Source organism: Poecilia formosa, unplaced genomic scaffold (assembly GCF_000485575.1).
Source record: "Poecilia formosa unplaced genomic scaffold, Poecilia_formosa-5.1.2 Scaffold42, whole genome shotgun sequence".
Taxonomy (NCBI): domain Eukaryota; kingdom Metazoa; phylum Chordata; class Actinopteri; order Cyprinodontiformes; family Poeciliidae; genus Poecilia; species Poecilia formosa.
The window spans coordinates 934,886-957,912 of NW_006799981.1; the positions used below are offsets into that span (position 1 = coordinate 934,886).

At 39.4% G+C, this 23,027-nt stretch overlaps 1 protein-coding gene and 1 long non-coding RNA gene across 2 annotated transcripts; both read left to right on the plus strand.

Moving 5' to 3' along the window:
• Positions 1-1,258: 1,258 nt before the first annotated feature.
• On the plus strand, positions 1,259-21,426 carry LOC107836176 (uncharacterized). Its single transcript, XR_001662040.1, has 3 exons — positions 1,259-1,272; positions 1,494-1,499; positions 20,341-21,426. It is a non-coding gene; the product is annotated as an uncharacterized LOC107836176 (long non-coding RNA).
• wdr11 (WD repeat domain 11) lies at positions 2,131-21,281 on the plus strand. The gene is made up of 29 exons (XM_007551440.2): positions 2,131-2,317; positions 3,545-3,656; positions 3,928-4,081; positions 4,246-4,419; positions 4,996-5,197; positions 5,598-5,763; positions 6,535-6,637; positions 6,886-7,084; positions 7,426-7,526; positions 8,195-8,371; positions 9,149-9,233; positions 9,790-9,896; positions 11,116-11,191; positions 11,674-11,782; positions 12,269-12,390; positions 13,072-13,219; positions 13,606-13,712; positions 14,066-14,180; positions 14,453-14,624; positions 14,767-14,875; positions 15,854-15,916; positions 16,711-16,776; positions 16,997-17,177; positions 17,450-17,545; positions 17,895-18,060; positions 18,182-18,279; positions 18,383-18,528; positions 18,928-19,007; positions 19,182-21,281. The coding sequence occupies exons 1-29, from the start codon at positions 2,232-2,234 to the stop codon at positions 19,382-19,384; spliced, it is 3,723 nt and encodes a 1,240-aa protein (XP_007551502.1). The 5' UTR covers positions 2,131-2,231; the 3' UTR covers positions 19,385-21,281.
• Positions 21,427-23,027: the final 1,601 nt, after the last annotated feature.

Below are 23,027 nucleotides of genomic sequence, written 5' to 3' on the forward strand. Positions count from 1 at the left end.
ATAGATAGATAGATAGATAGATAGATAGATAGATATATGGGTTGATATCAACACACACTGATCAGGTCTTATGTTATGACCTCTGCAAGTGAAATGAATGAAGCAGATTGTCTCTTCATCATGGTGCAAGTCAGGTGGGGAAAGGTATTAAGCAGCTTTTTTCCACTCTGCCCACAGTCGTTCATAACTTTCAAATGTTACCAAAAGAAGAAATGGTCGCATACAAAGTCGGCCAATTTTTCTTTTGTTCAGAAAAAAATAGAAGTTTGAATTATTTCTGTAGTGATGGACTCAGACCTATTTTCAGCAGTTTCTCATTGTAATAACTTAAGCTGTGTGCTGACTATTGATTGATAACTTCAGTTTTGTTTCTATTCAGCTGTAGAAAATTAAGGACAACGGATGCATTTAGTTGTTCAATGCATCAAATCAGCGCTGGAATGGGTTGATCGTCACCTAATTATATTGTAATGTAGAGCTGCACACTTATGGCGGCAAATCTTTGCATATAGAAATTAAATATGCAGATATTCAAATACTGTGCATAAAGTTGCACCTTTTTGGTTTTCATTAGATGTTAGTTTTATGTTGCAGTGCTGTGGAGCCTTCATGGGAGCAACATTCTGTCCTCACCTCCTCTCTCTGTTGCCTATAGGTGACGTCCATGTGTCGGGGGAATGCTGCAGCATGTGTGTGTGTGACTATGCTTTGATGGCGTGTCAGCCTGAATTAGCCTCCGTGTGACATCGGCCTGGCACACACTGCTGCCTACCCTCTGCCCACCACCGTGCATATGTGTCCTAGATTATAATTAATAAGCAGTGTGCCAATCATGCTTTAATCACAATATCTCTGCATTTAGGGGGCGCAAAAGGGTCATATACATCTGGGCTGCAGGATGGCCAATCTGGAGCAGCTAATAAGATGCGTTTGTGTTGGAGCCTCCCTGATGGACTCATTTGAGTGTTGGCGATTGCAGCTGCTCAGTTAAACTCCAGAGACTGCCTGTGTCAATAGAAGAGTTGTTTTAATTAATTTATTTTTTTTATGAGGGGAAAAACTCTAGCAGCTGGAAATAGTAAAAACTGTTAGTTTTGCTGGGGTTTTTTTGTTTGCTTGCATGTGAAGTATTTTTTATGAGCATTTTTATTTGAAAAAAAAAAATAAGTTTTTCAAATAATCATTACTTTGTCAGTAAAGTACTTATCATCCATTTACACAGCTGATAAGATTTTATTCCAGATCCAAATCTTAAAAGTCTGGAAACATTAAGTGGGCTGAAAGACCTCAGAAAGTAACACATCATGCTCTGATCTAAAGAATTTCAAGACAATTTTCAATTACAATTTCAAGACACAGTGAGAACAACTATTCACAAATGGAGCTGACAAACAACCATTCCAGGAGTGGTCAGTCTGCCAAAATTAGCCAAGAGCACATTAACAACAAAAGGCCACAAAAGAACAGAAAACAAAATCTAAAGATCTTGGTAGCCTCAGGTCAAGATTCAATGATAAGACTGGAAAAAAATGACAACCATGGAGAGAGCCTTGGTCAATTCCACTGCTGACACAAAATAATACTTAAAATGTATCTGTCACTTAACTAAAAAACGAAGACTCACAACAAAAACATACTGATGATCACCCAGACCTTTGAAAAAATAATCTGTGAAAAAAGTGTACATTTTTGGAAAGTGTCCAGTCACACTTGGTATCGAAAATGTCTATTCTTGCATTTATGTGATGAAAGCAATATAATTCTCATTCTATATCCAGTTTCACATGTTTGTCTTTTGCAATGACAAAGAGAACACATTATTTTGGATTGTTAGTCCATTAAATTGTAACATTTTCCTTCAAGGAAAATGTCTCCAAAAATGTTGTGCAAAATATAGCTGCTTATCAGTTCCCATGTACTGTTTAATTGTGGATAGAAAAACTATTTTGTTGAAATAGTTTAGAAAATTATCAGTCCAAAGTGGATGCCGTGTTTCCTTTGAAAAACTGAGATAAATTAGTTTTACATCAGTTTTAATTATTTTGTGACGTTTCAAAACGTCATCTGCGGAACCCTACTGCGGTGGAATTTGTTGCTGCACGGTTGTGTTTATGGAATTCCTATTCACTTCCTTGTAGAATTCAGACCATAGCCGAACATCCATAAGCGAAGTAATTTTCGCAGCTGGTAGTTAATAAATGTTAATGTACCATCAAGGTTTATAGCTGACAATGATTCCTTACACTGTCAACATCAAACTCGCTGCTCGGACGCTGACTGGCACGCTTAATTTGCAGAATAAAACAGCCGTGGACTGGTGAGTGCTGCACTTCCGCCGTTAGCATAATTGCTGTGTTGCTATTTAATTCAGTCGCTAATGACATTGCGGCTGTCAGATGAAATCGTTATTTTTTTATTGAAACTATTTGACTAAATTGGTGGTTTTACTGTCGAAAAACTCCCAGTGTCATGGCGTGTGGGCAATGCAGAATTGTGTCAACAAGCAACCTTGCAGGACATTTGTGTGTCATGTGACGTTAGGTTTGGTTGGAGCGAATCCTACCTTATGGGATTTTCCTTCGTTGTTGTCAAACCTGACATCGTTGTGTTAATTTATTCAGCTTATGCTGTTTACAACAAATGCACTGCTTTATATTTTGGAAATGAAATGGTAAAATATTTTGGACACTGAGTTTACCATTATTTCATAGAACCTAAACAAATTCAATTAAATACACTTATTTAATTCTCACTATAAGCATTTTCCCACCATTCCAGTCCAGTTCATATCTATTTGTAGAATTCAATATGACACAATCTCAGTTCATGTCAGTGCAGTGAATTGCAGTCCCATCAGATCCGATCCAATGATATATCCAGATTTACTGTTTTTGTATGAAGTCCAATTAAACCCTTATTAAATACAACAGTGAAAGTCACTTGTCATGCTAGCTGCTAAAATGCTATCTAAGGGATCACAGCTGATTCCATTGAGTTGACGATTTTTACAGTAATCTTTTTGACCAAATATGTGGTAACAGAGAAACCAGGTTTAGTATGACATGGCATCTGCCCCGACTGTGACGACAGAGAACAAAATCAAACACACTGAACCAGAAGAACTTTGCATAAGAAAGACAAATAAAAAGAAACATATTTTAATATTGACTAACATTGTTATTTGCATGATTGTACTTTAAACAACCTTTATTGATATGATATGCACCTTGACTTTTTAAATATTGAAGTCAATTAAAATAAAAACAAACAAACAACTAATGTTTTTATTAACATAGCCTTGAAAGTAGTTAACTATAATGCAGACATGGCTGAAATAAAACTATAGAACATGTTCAAACATTTTCAAGCCAGCTGTGAAAACACTGTATGTTAGGTCTTTTATAGTAATTTCTTGTGTATATATGTGACCTTCTTCATCAAGTAACTGTAAAGTCACATATGGTTTACCTGTCTTTATACACCTAGACTTTGTTGTTTTTATTTATTTTTTCCATCGATTCTGTTTATTTTCCATATCTTACAGGGGATGGCAGGGGCTAATAGCACAAGGATGTCACTCAAGTATTCTTATAATGGATCCAAAGACTGCTCAGACCATCCAGGTCCTTGAGAGGCACAAAGCAAATGTTGTCAAGGTGAGTTTTCCTAAGTAAAATGAGTTAAGTTGTTAATTTTAAAACATTTAGATGCAGTATAAAGTCAAAATGAAATAAGTTAAGTTATAATTTAAACAAGAACTTGAGTGATTTGCGATTCTCCTTTTTTAAGGGAAAAATTGCAGCATTGTGATTTTTTTGTTTTTTTTGTTTTTGTTTTTGTTTTTTTTAAATCAAGTATTAACTTATTTCCTCAACATGTTGCAAGTGTTTAAGTATTTGAGTCAAAATCTGTGTGTTGTGCTTGTAGGTGAAATGGTCAAGAGAAAATTACTACCACAACTTGAGCTCTCCCTACTGTCTGCGGCTCGCCTCAGGAGACGCATCTGGGAAGATCATAGTGTGGGACGTGGTCAGTGGGACAGCTCACTGTGAGATCCAGGAGCATTCCAAACCTATTCAGGGTGAGGATCTTGAAGTAACTAATCATGAAGCTCTGACTCAGCCATTTACCATCCACCACATGAGAGAGAGCCCTCAAACTTTTGTTCTATTGTTTGTATTCTCCGAAGCACTGTTTGTTTTCCTGCTGCTCTTCAATTCTTTGTCCTCGCGGTTTTTCTGTCAGATTTGGAGTGGTTGTGGAATCAGGATGCGTCCCGTGACCTGCTGTTAGCCGTTCATCCTCCTAACTACATCGTTCTGTGGAATGGAGACACAGGAACCAAGCTGTGGAAGAAGAGCTACGCTGAGAATATCCTCTCCTTTTCCTTCGACCCTTTTGATCCGTCCAACATGGCATGTAGGTCAAATAATGGCATTGTTTTTAGTTGTTCACTTCAGGACTGGAGTTGCAGTAGTAAAACCATCTACAAGAAAGGATAGAACAAACTGTACTTGTTGAGGAAACTTAGATTCTTCCATGTTTGTAGCAAGAAGGTGTAAGTTTGTTGTCTTCTGCCAACATTTCTCTGATGTTGTGGGGTAGCAACATCAGAGAAAGGGACATAAAAGGCTCCTCAACTTGATAAAGAAGGCTGCCTCTGTTTTGGGAACGACTGTGGAACCTCTGGAGATTATGGTACAAAGAAGGATTCTTCATGAAATCCCAACAATTATAGAGAACCCTGAACATCTTCTTCATAAGGCTGTTGTGCAACAACAACATTGTCTTCAGTCATACTTTTAACTATGAAACTGCTGGTAAAATTTCTGTTTTTTGTTTTGCCATGTTTTTATGGAAAAAGTACGACTGACAAATATTTGACATTTCAAAAAGTGTCAGATGCAAACTTACAGGAAGACTTGATTCCAACAGATTTGGAGTAGTCCGAACATCATGTATTTTAAATCATTTATTTTGTTTCTTTCTCGGCAGTGCTGACCAGCGAAGGAATCGTTTTCATCACAGATTTTTCCTATTCCAAACCACCCAGCAGTGCTGGGAAAAAGGTGTACATTGCCAGTCCTCATGCAAGCCCAGCACACACCAAGCCTGCACCTGCTGCTGCTCCTGCACCCACGGGTGCCAAGAAAGCCCTTAATAAAGTCAAAGTGCTCATCACCAATGAAAAACCCACGTAAGTTTCTCCCCTGGCCTTCAGTTAACCTGGTGTTTCCCAGTGAGACTACTTGTCAGCACTGCTCATGGGCACGCGTCCATGGTAACAGTGACTTTAAAAGAGAATGAATTATAAGAAAACATCGTAAAGTTAATTTAGTAAACTGATCAACCAGGTTTAAATCCTTTCCTTAAGTAGAGGAATGTGCATTAATACAGCACCTGGACCTAAAATCCCCGAAAATACATTAAAGTTTGAGATTTTAGTGTGATAAAATGCAAAAAGAAATGTTCAAAGGTTATACAATGCCTTTCCAGTAATTTTAATTTTCTATGTCATTGTCAAGTCTTCTAGTGCATGGATGGAAAAGTCAGGGTAATAATTAACCTTATTTCCTTCCTGCGGTGCGATGTTGCAGTGCAGAGGCGGTGACGCTGAACGACTGTCTGCAGCTCTCCTACCTGCCGTCCAAAAGGAACCACATGCTGCTGCTTTATCCCAGAGAGATTTTAATCCTGGACCTGGAGCTCAGCCAGACTGTGGGCGTGGTGGCCATTGAGCGCTCGGGGGTCCCCTTTACCCAGGTGAGGGACTGCATACGCTAACCCTGAAAAGTTTGACAAAATGATCTCTATGGATCAACATGAGATTTCACAGGAATGCTGCGCTCTCTCGAGTTTCCTTCATCGCTACGTATTCTTTGTGGCAGTTTTATTATGTTCTAGTGTTGGCACTACAGTCATTTTTTTATGTTTGATTTGCCACATCAGTTTTTTATTTAATGACAAACCCCATAGACAAAAACCCATAAAAATATTTCTCAACTTTAAGCCTTACTTGCTTAATTTTGGGTTTTAAATTGGATCTGTGGTTCTTCATCTACGATCTGGTGTGCAAGTAAATAATTATTTCACAAAGAAAGTAAGGGCATCACAGATTACAAGTGATACTTGAAATAAGCTACAATAATAAGGGTAGGATGTTTTATTATTATTGCAGACATTGAGTTGATTTAAGTTGACCCAGATTCAAAAGAATGGTAAAATAATTATTTACATTTACCAAATTAGATGTTGACTTCAGTGTTATGTTGTTATGATTTGTGGAACATTAAAATAATAAAACCCAACAAGTTAAATGTGTCGTATTCAAATATTTAGAACCTGTCGACGACTTTAGGAAAATTCTTGAAATGTTTTCTAAAATGGTATAAAATTCATAGGAGGGCTTAATTCATATTTCATGTACTATTTACATGTTTTGCATTTTAGCTTGTTTGTGTTTGAATGGACAAATTACACATTGTTCTACTATTTAATTAAACTTGATCAGAAAACCATTTTTTTCTTCCTCAGGTAATTCCCTGCGCTCAGCGCGACGCCCTCTACTGTCTGCATGAGAACGGTTGCATCACGCTGCGGGTGTGCCGCTCAACATCTGCACAAGAGGAAGCAGCAGGTATCGAAACGGGAACTTCAACACCTAATTTCTCACACAACGTTCGCATCAGTCATTTTCTACTCGGATATCTTCCATGCATTCTTGCTCCAGCTAATACTGCATTGAAATTAACCTTTGTATGTACTTCTTGTGTGTCTTTGATCCACTGTTCCTGGATGCTAAGCCATTCTCCATCTTGGACATCTTTCTGCTTAAATCTCCTTCTCATAATTTCTTCCAAAATGTTCATTTTCTTCCTTCAACAGACCCAGAACAGAGTGTCCAGGAGCTTGTTTATGACCTGCGCTCCCAGTGCGATGCCATAAGAGTCACTAAGACGGTCCGGCCGTACCGGATGGTTATTTGCCCTGTGAACGAGAACAAAGCTGCCCTCATGGTCAGCGATGGAAGAGTCATGCTGTGGGAGCTGAAAGCGCACACTGGGCGGTCGGTTGTCAATCCAAGGTAGGCAAAAGCTGGAACTATTTTTTACAGAATAATTTATGTTTGATTGGTATATTAAGAGGTCATTCTATTTTAACATAAATAATCTAAAATGTTGTTGTCAAGTCTTTGCAGTGGGGAATTGCAGAGTCTTACTATGGTTAATGAACTCTTCTTTCCACTGTGGGAACTCTGTGTATAATTTTGTTTCTCTTTCTGGGCTGGGGTTGTATTAACCAGATATTTTTCATCTTTGACCTTTTGTTCTTGCTCAGTGGATCAGCAGACTAATAAAAACAAATATTGTTCATTTGGCAGAAAGACAAACAAAATCATTTTTGATTGATGTTCTTCCTCCTCAGTTCTGGTTTGTCGCCTCTCTACTCCCCCGTGTCGTTTTGTGGAGCTCCTTTGGGTCCAAACCAGAAAAGAATCCAGGATCTGTCTCTCAACAGCATGATCAGTAAGAGCATACACAACACCACCATCACCATCTGATATGTCAAACCAGAGGCAGTTTGATGTTTAAAGCAGAAACGTCACTGTTCACACTGCTGAAGAATGCTTTTAGTAATTTGAAGTACATTTATTTAAAACTAGTGGAAATTTAGCAAATTTACAGTTATTTTTCATTATAAACTACTAGCTCTGCTGCTATTTTTATTTACATTGCATCCAGTATTTTATATGATGTTGATAACGGTCATTAAAGCTTCATTGTCTGTTTTGATTGCTTTATTTTCATTACGTAAGGAAACCAGTTTTATTTTTTGATAGAAGCCAATTAGATGGAATTTAAATTGTCAACAAACACTTGATGGGGAGTTAATTCAATCTGAATCGTGTGCCGGTGCAGAGACCCATCTAAAACATGAAGGACAGTGGATTGAGCCAGGATAGAAAACCACTGTTGTAATTAATAAACTTTATTTGTTCTTGACTTTTAAGGGGAAAAAAACAATAAAACTTAAGAAATCACAGTTTTTCTTCCAAATTTTCTCTGTCTATAGCATGTAGCTTTCACTTTTTGTCTATTGTGGTTAAAAAAAAAGAGAATACAAATGCAGGATGTACAAAAAAATTCAGCTTTTTTTAAAAAAAAAAGAAATGGCTTCTGTATAATTTATCCAGGTCAGACGCTGATTGCTGGTGAGGCTCCTCCTCCATCTTCTAACCAGCAGGAGGTCCAGCTGAAGTTCCTGCTCACCGGCCTCCTGTCTGGTCTGCCGCTTCCTCCGTTTGCCATCCGCATGTGTCCACCTCTCACCACCAAGAACATCAGCCACTATCAGCCTCTTCTGGCGGCAGGTGGGTAGGAAAGCATCAAGACGAGGCCTGTGGTGAACAGTTATTTCAGTAATTTATTAATTATTCTTATGATTAATTGAGTCATCAAATAAAAATTTGTCCTGTTCTGTAGTAGCTACTTAAGCTAGAAAAATATGAAAGAGAAAATTGATAGTAGGAAGCCAATTTATTCCGTTTTTTAAATAGGGAAACACTTCATTGCTTAACATGCCGTCCTAATCAAAACTTTTTTGATTTAAACTTCTTGTCTCCTCCTTGGCGGCGCTTCTTTCTGTCCATTCATCAACGTCTCATTAGCGGAAGTGAGATTGTTGTGCAAATCAAATGAGCATCTTAGCGGAACACAACATGCTAAATGGCAAAACATAATTTAACGAAGACTCGAGGCAGATAATTTGCCTCTAGGAACTTTACAAATCAAGGTCCTCAAATTTTAAGAATTGTTACAACCCTATGTCAGACACACATCCACACACACAAGAGCTGTACTTTTTTTAGATGAAGTACAGCTCTGCCAGAGACAAGAAAAAAGAGACTATTAAACCTTGCTGGAGTTTCTCGTTGGATCAGATGTCACATGGGAGTTTAAGCAGGTTGGGTTTGTTGATCGGTGAAGTTAATGTGTTGTTTCCTGCAACAGATCACCCTGCACCAATCTCAGGGAGCCTAAAACAGTCAAGACATGCATCTAGATGTCGTGACAATAAGAAACTCTGTGACTTTTCTTTGTCAGTCATGTTTCTTATGTGCTGCTCTTTTTCTGTTTCCTGATCTCAGGCACCAGCAATGGGTCTGTACTGGTGTACAACCTGACCAGTGGTCTTCTGCACAAAGAACTCAGTGTACACTCTTGTGAAGTCAGGTAAAAACTTTTCATTTTTTATCCAGAGTCCCACCACCGCAAGCCAGTGGTGAAAAAGCACATGAAGTTATTTTACATTTTCAATTTTGCTCTATTTGGTTTATTTGTATCGCACCATTTTGCAATGCAGGTCATCTCCAAAGACTTTACATGACAAATGAATTCAGAACCGATAACTTATAATTAAATCCTAAAACCTAGATTTTTACTGATCTTTTAGTTAAGTTAGTAAAAATAAGATAGTTAATCTACATACAGTAAATTGTGTTGAGTCGTTGACTTTGCAGCAATTACTCATCCTGAGCATACAGGTGTTGCCTGGGCAACGCAACCTCTCTCTTTTATCAGGAAACTTGAAGTGGAACCAGGTTCACCATGAGACTAACTGAACAGAAATGAGTCCTTGAGAAAATACAGAAGAGTTGATTCAGATGCACTTCTTATTAGAAAGGAAAGCAGATTATGCTAAGCTAATATCAGCTAACGCTACGCTCCACCTGCTCAAAGAAGCGCTGATGAAGCAAACTGTCTTTACATGATGGCTTTTCTCCCACAGGGGGCTCGAATGGGTGAGTCTGACCAGCTTTCTATCTTTTGCCACTTCTTCCCCCAACAACATGGGCCTGGTGCGAAACGAGCTGCAGCATGTTGACCTTCCTACTGGTAAGCAACACACAGTGTGTAGCTAAGCCTTGCATTTCCACCTTTGATTTCTTTATTCTAAATTTAAAATAAAATTAATAATAACTCAAATCTTTGTCTTCTTATTTCCATTCGTGGTGTGTAATAAAGCTGCATGAGTAGATGTTGAAGTGGATTCTTTAAGTCTTACCTGTTCAGTGTTTGGATTAATAATAAGAGTTTACAAGGGAGTTGCTATGGCAATGTTTCTTTCATCTGAACATCTTAACTTTACAAGCGTAAACCATCAAGCTTCTGTCTCTCTGTCCGTGTGTCACGAGGTCTAGCGAGCAACATCCCTCTATGCCAGTGTTTCTCAACCCTGGTCCTCACTGCCCCTCCTGCTCTGCATGTTTTAGATGTGCCTCTATTGCAAAGCAGCTGATTCAAATGATTGCATGACCATCAAGTACTGCAGAAGCCTGTTAATCACCCAGAGATACAATTCAGGTGTGTGGCAGAAGGGAAACACCTAAAACATGCAGGACAGGGGGGCGCTGAGGACCAGGGTTGAGAAACACTGCTCTATGCTATACAGCAGATAGGCATACCTTTAGAAAAATCACATTTCTATATTCTAAGTTGATCTCTGGGTTGCAAAAAGCTGTATGTCATAATTATTACTCAAAATTAAAATAAATACATGAATAGTATTACTATGTAGTGATTCTACTTTTTTTTTCTTTTTTTTATTTGAAATACTAGAAAAAAGATGTTCAAATTTATTAAGTAAGTACTATAGATCTAGCAAATTTTTTCAGTTTTTTGTGCACCTATTATAATCCTCAGGCAACCAGGTAATGCACCTCAGGAAAATCTTCAACTTTACCATTTAAACAAGCTGCTTTCTAAATTGTCTTTTGCAGAATCAAATCAGGAAATGTAGTAGCGCACCCCTGAATGACGTTCTTATTTTGCTGAGAAGGCCATCTTGATGTTTTCAATAATTTTGTCTTTTATGGGTGAAAAGTTGCCGAAGCGGAGTAAGAATCACAGCAAGTTGCAGATTAAATTGCACTCGTTTCCCTTGCAACTTCAGCAAGAGAAATGGCAGAAAAAGCTTTTTTATCAGGAAAATTAGATGACACAATTGTTTTAGATGTATGAGGAAACATTGTTTGTTCTTTCCTCAGTAGCTCCTCTTTAGCACACACTCTTAATCTCATTATCTGTCTTCTCTCTTTCTGCCTGTGTGTTTTAGGCCGATGCTTTGCATTCAGAGGTGAGCGAGGGAACGATGAGCCGCCCATCGAAATGATTAAAGTGTCTCATCTCAAGTAAGTGTTGACCTCCTCCCAATTGAAACTAAACAAATAACTAGCTAATACACATACATTAGAATGTCTTAGTATAAAGAGGAAAATTTGGCTGACTAAGAGGTTTTTGTTGAAATAATTAGTGCATCTTAAACTTCAGGTTTAATAAAGTCTTATAGAGAAAAGTGTGGCGTTGCCTGTTGAATGGTCAAAACTCTTCTAAAGTCAGGTTGTGTAAGACGATCGTAATCTAAAGCACAACCATAAATCTGCCTGAAAAGGATTTAAAGAAAATAATTCAAAATATTCTGAGCATTGAAGTGTAAACATGTGATTGGACTGCTTTGGTGGACCAGAAGAGAGCTACAAGACGTCAGCCCTTAGTGAGCTTCAGCAACATTATGAAGCATAATTGCTTTTCGAAAAACTAGGTCAACCAGTAGGAGTTTTTAAATGTCTGTCATTTGAGGTCAGAGATGTACATGTGTGTTTGTCGTCCTCAGGCAGTACCTGGTGGTGGTGTTCAGAGACAAACCCTTGGAGCTGTGGGACATCAGGACAGGGACACTTCTTCGAGAAATGGCCAAGAGCTTCCCCACTGTCACTGCGCTGGTACCACAGTTTTGCATATTAGTGAAATCTGGATCCTTTTCTTATTCCGACAGTTTTTGTGTTAAAGTAACATTACAACATAACTGAAATGATGTCTTAGTTTTAAGTATTGTAGATGCTTCGCGTGGGAAAAAAAAGTGCAAACTGTAATCCTTTCTTTCTTTTTTCATGTTTTAAAATTAAAACCTGAATTCATCCTTCCATCAATCCATTTTCTTCCTCTTATTAAAAACAATATTTCATCTCATTATTATTTATATTACCAAAACATAATTTACAGCAATTCAGTTGTGAAAACGGTCACTGCTAGTTTGAAGAGATGTTACGAAAAAGAAAATGATTAAAAATTCCGATTCAAGAGAAGTAAAAAAAACCCGACTTGATATGAATTTAAACCCTGCAGCAGCACAGCGTTAGGCGTACAAGACGGCATACGTTTGATAGTGTTATTAGAGACTTGAGACCTGATGGTGTGTATTTTAACAGGAATGGTCTCCCTCCCACAACCTGAAGAGTCTCAAGAAAAAGCAGATGGCAGCAAGGGAGGCCATGGCCAGGCAGACCGTGTCGGACGCAGAGCAGAGCAGTGTTGAGTCCTCAGTCATCAGGTGAGAGTTGAAAGTTCATCAATTTGTTCCTGATTTTTCCGTGGTTAGAACACTCTGCAGAAGAAATCAATGATATTAAATTGAAGCCACAGCCAGGATGCTAGCGTAATGATAAGTGCAAATTGATTTTGTTTAAACATGTAAACACTCGTATGCAGTAAATGAGAATATGAATCCCGATGAGTCTCGTTTGTCAGATTCAACGTACCTTTTGAAGATAACATTTAAGCAGGTATTAAACATACGTTTTTTTTATGAAGGATACATTTTTGTTTTTAAAATAAGTCTTTTTTTCATTGGTCTGATGTGATATTTTATTTTAAATAGTATGTTTTCATTACCTGTAAGTGGAAAATCATTATATTTAACAGAAATAAAAGCTTTCAAGCAACTATTGTTGTGTAATTGATCTATAATGTATCACATAGTGATAAAATTCTTGAAGTTAATGGGCTTTTCAATAATCTAATTTATTATTAGATTAGACCTTCACTATGGATGGTGTGGATATTGAGTGCAGGCAAAGAGGGAAGCGCAAAAATAGACATGTAGTGTGTTTATGCTTAAGAAATATGATTATAAATGATTACTCTTGATTTCTGGACTGCAGTACCAAAAAGTTTTTTGTTTTTTTTTTTAACCACAAAATCACAGCTTTATTTCATCCTTACTCCCCTACAGTCTCCTGCAAGATGCTGAGAGCAAATCAGAGACCAGCCAGGCCATCTCTGCCAGGGAACACTTTGTGTTCACAGACACCGATGGCCAGGTCTACCACATCACTGTGGAGGGCAACACGGTGAAAGACGGAGCACGGATCCCTCCTGACGTGAGTCGTAACATTTTTTAGTTATCACTCCAGGTCTCTTCCACGCTTCATATCTGATCGTTACTACAGGTTTTTCCAGCCGCTATCAATAAGTCTTCTGCTTCTCTCACTGCTTGTGTTGTGTGCTCTCTTGCCATATCTTTTAATAGTTACTTTGTCTTTGTGATGTGACACACACTTGACTGTGCGCTGGACATTTAAAAGCTAGTTTTTCTTAATGCTTCGTTTATGAAAAGTAAATAAGAATCCTGAAAGAAAAGCAGCTAGGATTCTAAAACTAACTTCTGGTCTAACATCTTTCATGGGTTTTGTTATCTTTGCTTATTAAATTTTTGAGATATGCATCTTGAAGCTCTGGGTAAACCTTTGCGCTTCCTTCCATGCAGGGTAGCATGGGCAGCATCGCCTGCATTGCCTGGAAAGGCGACACCCTGGTGCTTGGAGATGTGGATGGCAATCTTAACTTCTGGGACCTTAAAGCTCGACTGTCCAGGTAAAACAACAAAGAAAAAAGTCCCGGATGTTTGGAAGTAAATGTAGTTTTGCTCTGCATCTCATGTTTTCCATTGTGAGGAATGAATCCTTTCTGGCTCCCTGGCTGTCCAAGCATGTTGCCAGTGCAGATAACTCTGCTTATAAATTCTCTGTTATCATCTTTCAAATGAAACACTTTTGCCGACTTTTAAGACATTTCTTGAACAGGACAGACTTTTTGTACAATACGTTTTGTACAAGAAGTGGCATACGACTTCTTTCTCCTCGTCGATTTCTTTATTTTTTTGGCTAGACATTTATGTTTAAAGAAGTAGCAGGACCGGTTCAATATGTGAAACTGGTTTTCCTCAGAGGGATACCGACACATCGGGGTTGGGTGAAGAAGATCCGCTTCGCTCCTGGTAAGGGGAACCAAAAGCTGCTGGTCATGTACACAGACGGAGCAGAAGTCTGGGACACCAAAGAGGTAAGGCCCTGTTTACACTTATCACAGTACAGCTGAAACAACATTGGGATTAACTGCTTGATTATTAACTTTGGACCATATAGATTCAGTTTCCGAAAAGTATTTGCCCTTCTTACTGGTGTCAAAAATCAATTTTCAAATGATAATTTATTTTATTAAGCAAAAAAAAAATAAAAAGCTACAAATGTGAAAGCGGTTAAATAAATAACATTTTAATGTATTCTTAATGAATTAAAAATGCATTTGATATTTGTGTTTCTAATTCTTTTAAGGTCCAAATGGTCAGCAGTATGAGGTTTGGACGCAATGTGAACTACCGCATCCTCGACATCGACTGGTGCACATCAGATAAAGTTGTGTTGGCTTCGGACGACGGCTGCGTCCGAGTGTTGGAGATGGCCATGAAGTCGGCCAGTTACCGCATGGATGAGCAGGACCTGACTGGTGAGGAAGGCAAACGCTAAGGGAAGAAGTGAAGTTGAAATGTTTAAAAGGAGGATTTGGTCATTCAGGACCCAGCTGCACTTCACACTGTGTCACATTCTGGTGTGTTAATGGATTAACATCTCCTTCCTTTTTCTCACAGACCCGGTGTGGTGTCCTTCCCTGCTGCTACCCCGGGCTGCCCTCACTCTTAAGGCTTTCCTTCTCCTGCAGCCCTGGTCAGGGACCTTCACTATGGACATCACTCAGGTGTAAGTCTCTGTGGCTGAATACACTATCATCATCATCATCATCATCATCATATAAATCAGGAATGTCATTTACAGCCCTCTAAGTAATTTTCTGCAACCCATGATTCTATAATAAAGCAATTTTGACTGCAATCACTAGCAATATGCAAATAGACACTACTTTTATGTTTTAGGAAGACATTAAATCTTCAAATAAATTGTTAGGCACAACACAAAGTATTTCTTAGGTTTCCGCAGCGCAAACATCCACTCTTACACAAAAACAAACATGGGTGGAAGACACCAAAAAGAAAGTCGTGTAATAACAGTTGTGGAAGACATGTAGCTACTTAATGTAGCCATTTAGTTTATTATTGAGCAGATAATAGCAGAACAAGCACAAGAAGTTAAGTTTAATTTTTTTTATGTAGAAAAATATAATTTTTGTGGATCCACCAATAACTTTCAAGTAGAAGGTTTTGGGCCCTCATGGTAAAACGTTTGGAAACCACTGATGTAAACTCAGAGAAGAAAATGATTTCTACTTGTTTTGGTTCAACTTTGTTTTAAATTGGTATTGTCCTCCATTTTAATGCTCCACACTTGACACCGTCTTTAGTTTGTTGGAATTATTCTCCAGCTGTAATGGTAGCATTTTCATCCAAATAAAAAGGGAAAATATAATTCGGATTAAGAAGAAATTTTCTTAGAATTTAATCTGATCATTAAAAAAAGCTTACATGTCAGCATAAAGTCCAACTGAATTTATTTCTTTCTTTTTTCCCCCCTTTGGCAGTTTCCTAAGTGCTGAGTGCATCATTACGTTTCAGTTTTATTATTCACAGATGAATCAGGGAACTACTTGACCTCAGCATATCTATTAGTCTTTGATTGTAATCGACTCCACTGTCAGGTTTCCGTTCATTCTGATTATGCAACATTTAACCTCAGGAAAACACCAAGATAGCCATTTTCCTTTCTTTGATCTCCCCACTTTAGAGATTACAATGAAAAAGTGGAGATTAAAGGCCTGATCCAGGAGCAGCTCAACTCACTGTCAAAGTAAGTTTCATGTGTCCTTTTGGTGGATTTTAAAGGCTCGTACAATTGCTAACATACTAGACTATTTAACTCTTGGCTCAAAGTTGCAAACACTATATGTCCATAATTTTGTGCTTTTATTGGTTTGTTTTTTTGGGTCGACTGGTTATGCAAAAAGTGACCTAAATTGTTTTTAAGAACAAGAACTTGGTGCTGAACTTGACTTAAAAATATACATACAGCCTCCCTAACATTTGGATGGATGTGCTTTATCAAGGTCAACAAGTTTCTGGACTAATTCTGACTGGACTGGACTTTATTTAGCGGTCAGTCCTGCCAAGACGACTATTCAGATATCCACACAGAATCCGGCCAGAAACTTATTTTTGGCAACAAAACAGTTTGTTTTTCCTCTATAAATTGCTAGGAGACAGTTATGTAATCGTTGCGTATGTGTGTGTGTACATTTAAGTATGTACGATTATAGAAAAGCCATAAAAAAGTTTAACATCAGGCACCAAAAACAAGCGAGAGGCTCCAATGCATACAGAAAGGACAAACATTGACGTGACATTCATGCCAATGAGAGTTTTAACACTTGGACCTGTAGCCTGAAAGTTAGAATTCAAATACTCAGATTCACATGTTTGTGTCTTTCTATCAATATGTACTGCAGGAAGTTTTTTGGTAAATGAAGTTTTGCCTTTCAGGTTAAATTAGTTCTAAGCTGCAGCCGCAAAAGCAGCGTGTACTCTGTGGTCTGGAAGATAAAAACAGCCTCTCTGGTTCTGCTGAATGTGTGTGTGGTTTTTCAGCGATATGAAGAGCGTGCTTCAGGACTCGGAGCTGAGTCTTCTGCAGCGCTGCCTCCTGGTGTCACGGTGGGTTCTCCTTCTTTGTAAAGTCTTTGTTAATCTTCAGATTGCACTATGTTAAATGATGCTAAAGGACGAATAAGTTAAAGAAAATTAAAAGTTATAGGAGCTCAAATCATTAGTGAGCATATTACTAAGAAAATAAAGTTCCTTGTAAAACAGAAGAATCCTTCAGAGAGAGATTTTCCTCTCCTGAACGTGTCTGACATGTTGTGGTTGACTCTAGGTTGTTCGGGGATGAGTCCGACCTTAACTTCTGGACAGTGGCGTCCCACTACCTGCAGCTGTTTGCCCAGGCTCGTCAGCTAAGCGTGACCTCTGAAGGGGGGAGTGAAGAAACCCAGCCGCCGTCTCAGAACCACCTGGACATTTGCCACGACATTTTGTGCGAGAGTTCTTACTTCCAGGTCAGTAGAAAGAGAGGCACGTCAGGTAGTTTTACTTGTTTCTTCATCTTCCACTGAGAAAAGATCCCAAATCCAGCTGAAAGACAATAAAGTTTGTGATTATGAAGTAGCAAAATGTTAAAATGTTACAGACTTATGTTTTTCTGCAAAGTGCTGTAGTTTCCTCTGTTGTCTCACTCAGTTCATGACTCATTTCGTCACATTTCTCCGACTCATAAGTGTTTTAACATTAATATTTGGAAGTCATCTTCTCCACTTGATTCACTCAACAGAAGTTCCAGCTGGATCGAGTTCACTTGCAGGAGGTGAAGAGGTCCAGTTATGAACACACCAAGAAATGTGCTGACCAGCTCCTCCTGCTGGGTCAGGTAGGTACAACACCATCCCATCACCTAAACCAGCGGTTCTCAGACTTCATTTTTGTGCGAGAGCCATTAAGGATTCCTATTGCAAAGTTTCTGAATCTAGATTCTAAATTCTCACATAGTTTGCAACGTGAGGCCTGATCCGTTTTGTTTTAATCCAGCTTTAAAGAACAGCGTTCCACTTCTCAACCGTGCATACACTCAGATTAATTGTAAATGGATCATAATCTGGCGCAGAGAGGCCTGTCCACAACCCAGCATGACCTTCCTGAGTGTGTACACCAGATTAAAATTGTTACCGCTCACAGTTCCCAGTGCTTGCCTGCCTCAGGTGTTGTCTTATGTCTCTCAGACCGACCGGGCGGTGCAGTTGCTGCTGGAGACGAGTGCAGATAACCCCAGCTACTACTGCGATTCACTCAAAGCCTGCCTAGTGACCACCATCACCTCCTCGGGCCCTTCACAGTCTACAATCAAGCTAGTGGCCACCAATATGATTGCTAATGGCAAACTGGCAGGTAATTATCACAACCTGTTATCTGCTTTGTCAGTTTAAATGAGCCAAATGCAGAAAGTGTGAGTCTCAGCGGTTTGTCTCTTCTTCACACATTTCTGTGGACTGTTTTGACTTTGTTGCAGAGGGAGTCCAGTTGTTGTGTCTGATTGACAAGGCGGCGGACGCCTGCCGCTACCTGCAGACCTACGGGGAGTGGAACCGAGCGGCGTGGCTCGCTAAGGTAACTCAGCAGTTCTGGGATCGGAGGCTGATGTAGTGGGTCGACGGAAGAAGACCCACTACATTTGCCTGTTGTCTGACGGTGTGAATCTCTGGGTTTCCAGGTGCGCCTGAGCCCAGCAGAAGGCTCCGACGTGCTGAAGCGCTGGGCAGAGCACCTGTGCTCCCCTCAGGTCAACCAGAAATCCAAAGCCATCCTGGTGCTGCTGTCCCTGGGCTGCTTTTACAAAGTGGGAGAGATGCTGCACAGGTGAGAGAATTGAGTTAAATAATTATCTATTTGTAGTTATTTAAATGAATTACATGCGATAAGAATATTATTTAAAACCTTTTTATATAATATTTGATAAACGAGCTTGATTCAGTTTTTAAAAAGGTTGTCAGGCTTTTTATAATTGGATTTATTTTCATCTTGTGATTTTAAAATCAAAATCTCTAAATTTGTGTATTGAGGATGCGACTTGCCCTGTACCTTTGATCAATCTAATGCTGGTACCACTCTGCCTTCCCCACAGCTCTTGCTCAGGTTTCTGAGCAAGAGTTGATGAATGCTTCATAATCACACGTGAAGCATTGGTTTATGGCTAATGTTCTAACCTCCTTCTGTGTCTTTCTTTTCTTTTCTTTTCTTTTCCACCTGCCTTGGCAGTATGAGGTACTTTGATCGCGCCGCCCTCTTCATTGAGGCTTGTTTGAAATCTGGGGTAATGGAGGCCAACGACTCTTCCAATATCCTTTTTTTGAAATCTCACTACAGCACTCATTGGGTCTCAATGATGCTTAGGTCGCTTTTTGTTTTGCACAGGCATATTTTAGGTCAGTTTATACATATTGAAACGCCACCTTAGAATTTCCTCGAGTGTTTGCACGTAGTGCTGTGTCCTCCTTAACCCGTCGCTGCACATAAACTCATCGAGGCTGCGTTTCTGGACTATGCACGGCTGCTGCGTTCGCTGGGCCTGCGGGAGGGCGCCGCTCTGTGGGCGTCGCGGGCCGGCAGCGCCGGAGAGCAGCTGATGGAGGAGCTCTTCCAGGGGGAAGGTGGCGTTCCCGAAGCCGTACTTGGCGAAGACGAGGTGGAAGTGGGACTGGAGAGCACAGAGTGAGCGGGTGTCTGTCAGAACTCGATCATTATGAATGAACTCTGGATCGGCATCCGGGAGATTCATGCTCATCACCTCTGCGTCTCTGAGGAGAGGAGATGCGAGGTGTTTATTCCTTGTGAGGTTTTTACTGGAAGCTACCTGTGGCTGTGATGAGGTTGAGGTGATGTAAACGGTCTGTGTGTGTGTGTGTGTGTGTGTGTGCGTGTGTGTTCATGTGTAAATGCATGTAACGGCCCAAGAAGAAACACTTTGTGTCCCCATCACCTCTTTGTCACTCCATGTTGCTTCCATTGAAATCTCTGAATGTTTGTTTTACAAATGGTTACTTTCCGTGACGGTTTTGGTGATGTCAGAGTACTACTGTAGCTCTATGGGTGTCACTGAAAAAAATGATCTCTGTCCTTTTGAAAGTGTGTTGTAGCGGTGCCCCATGGGTGACTTTCTTGATTCATGAATTGCACTTTTAATTTCACACCTAAGACTTTATAATTTGATTGGAGATCTTGCTTTAACTGGCCATGTGATTATGCACAAATACACAAAAGCAACTTGTTCTTTGAGTCACTCACCAAAACCTGACTTTTCCTGATTTGTCAGTTTGATACGAGAACTGTCACCACAGTGATGACGTGAATTAGACGCATGATGTATCTTAATCCATTCCAGTTATCTTTTAGCATCCTTTCGGCTGTTTCTATGGACACTTGCAACAGTTTGCCATCTGTGTTTTTGATGTTACGGTAATGACGTTTGCTACAAACAGAGCTATCAAGCTGTTAATCAGACCTCTGAAACGTTTAACCAGTCTGTGCTGCTTTCTGAAATAATCCCTTGCATTCATTCATTCATTCCACTTAGACCTTTTAAACTTTTGTCATCTTACAACCGCAAAATTAATTGCAGTTTATTGGGATTATACATGACAGAGTAACACAAAGTAGCACATGATTGTGCAGCTGTGCATATCCTGAGTAAAGATATCCTGCACAGTTTTCTTATCTAAAATGCTCAAACTCAATCAGAAGAGAATATCTGTGGACATCTGTTTTCAAGTCCTTCATACAGATTTACCTCTGGACTTTGACAGGACCATTTTGACACATGACATGTTGGTGATCGCCAGCTAGAAGCTGAACTTCCACCCCAGTCCAAAGCTTGGTGAAGACTCTAATAGGTTTTCTCCTTATTTATTCGACTCAGTCATCTGTGGTCAGCTTCCCACAGCATGATGCTGCCACCACCAGATTTCACTGTGGGGTAGGTGTGTTCAGGGTGATGTGCAGTGTGAGTTTTCTGCCTCACAAGTGATTTTTGAAGTTGACTGGTTCTGATTTGTGCAAATATTTTTGCCTTCCACACAATTATGCACTATTTATATGCTAATCTATCGTATGAAATCCCAATAAAATAGATTAAAGTTTGTGGTTATAATACAACGACAATAAAAAAGTATAAGAGGTGGGAATACTTTTGCACTGCCACCCGTTCTTCGCTGTCCCGCCTGGTTCTTTACATGCTAAACATATCCTGAAGATCCAAACCATCAGCGTAATGTTGCAAAGATTTTATAGTGTTTGTGATTTAAAAAAAAGAAGAAAAAGAACAGTTTCTTACTTTTAGTGTTGATGTGTTTCATAAACACACCAGTGGTGTTTCATGTAATCCGTGCTACTGTAAAAAACTGGAACAGTGTTGCTATGGTAACCCACGTCCACTGACTGCTCCGCCTAACACTACTCGTGATTAGCTGTAGTGTATCTTACTCTGTGTGAGGGCATCGTGGAGACGTGTACTGGTCTTCTTTTCCTTTTGACGAAATGTTTAACAACATTCTGCTGCTTTTCTTTATATGTACAATGAAATTATACTGTTGAAAATCCTGGCACGTAGACATGTCTTTAACTGTGTATTTTCTAAGAAGAAAATCCATAATGTTTATCTTTTTTTCTTTGTCTATTGTTAAAATCGTGATTCTGATGCTTCATGGCAAGATAAAGAATTATATGTGTATATGAATGGTAATAAAAAATGTCTTCAAGGTTTGTTTTTGTTTTTTTTCTTCTCACTCGCTTACATGAATGTTAACACAAGAGGGCACTCTTGTCTCTTAAAATAAAGCTAAACACCTCCAGCACTTTGTGATAATACCAGAAAGGCTGACACTCTGGGAATTCCAACCCAGGTAGGCTGAATTTTAATGTTCGCTCATTTATCAGCCTGTCCTTGAAGTGAATTAGTCCCAGCGTGAGCCACTTCCGCAGTTAATTAACTTCTTTTCTGCTCGGGAGGCAGACCAACAGCTGGCCTCAGCTCGCTGCCCAGGTCTAACCGTTTTCTCCCTTTTCATCGCCTCGGATTTATTCTTCGATCTGTATTCTCCTTCTCTTCCTTGCCCCCTCCCCCCCCAGTAAAGAAAAAAAAAATCTTGACACAAAGAGAAGAAAAACTGTCTGTAACACACAGGGCTCCCAAATGACTTGTTTGTGCTCCTTTTAATGGCTTGATGAATAACTGCCGGAGAGCTGTTACAGCCAGATCATCTGTATGCATGCAGGGCCTTTCTCCTACAGCCACCCTGCTACCTAAAACAGCGACTCCGATCCAGCTGACCTGACTTTATAGCTCCCTTTTCCAACTTACTGCTTCTTTTCTTCTTTTTTTTTTTTTTTTTTGCACCTAAATGAAACCTGGCAAACTTTTGCCTTCCCCGCACCTCCTCCATTGATTTCCTTGAAGGCTTGTTTCCATCCGCTGCTTGGCCCCTTCTGAAACTGGAATAAAAGCAGGCAGGTCCTGAGACCCAAAGCTGTGAGAAGCACTTAAAGGGCTCTGGTCTGTTTCATGCACAGGCTGAAAATCAGCAGCAGACACCAGTAAATATTATTGGGCTTTTTATGTTATAAACCACTGGTACAACAGTAAATATTTTCCATTTCATTTCCAAAGTACATTTTCCAAGTACTTCTATTATTTTTTTTGACAGTAGTGCAACAGATCTTGAACATTTTCAGAAAAAAATATGTAATTAGCAGTTGGGTTGAATAAAGAATAAAGTATGATGACCTTTTATTCTTTTTTTCCCCTCTGATGCTTTCATGAAAAATAAACTTGGAAGTTTGAAAATTAGCTGAAATGTTCCTAGAAGAGGAAAATCTTGAGCTTTCTCCCCAACCTGACATCAATATCCTGCATGGCCCCCTTACACATACATGCACTCAAAACTATGTGTAAGTGGATTCAACTTGACCTCAGTTTAATCAGTTGATCTGTGAGGACATCAGTGAAGAAACAGGATTGTGGAAACCATTGAACTGGAGTTTGGCGTCACAGCAAGTCAGCCAAGACCTGGGCAAAGATGGTATTAATCCAAGAAGATTAGCTTCTAAAGCCACAGCTCAGGTGGGAGGACCTGGACATGACATGTTCATCATGTGATATGGAAGTTATTTCTTATAGAAGTGTCAATAAGAAAGCCAACAGAATTCCCATTTACCAGTTTTCACAAACCATAAATGTGGGACGTTTTAGCGTACATCTAAAAACGTTTAGATGTTTTTGACAGATACTATGTCAGATAATCTTTGTGATGAAGCACACACTGCAGTGTGTGTAGAGTATGCTGGTAGCAGGTCATCATGTTTCC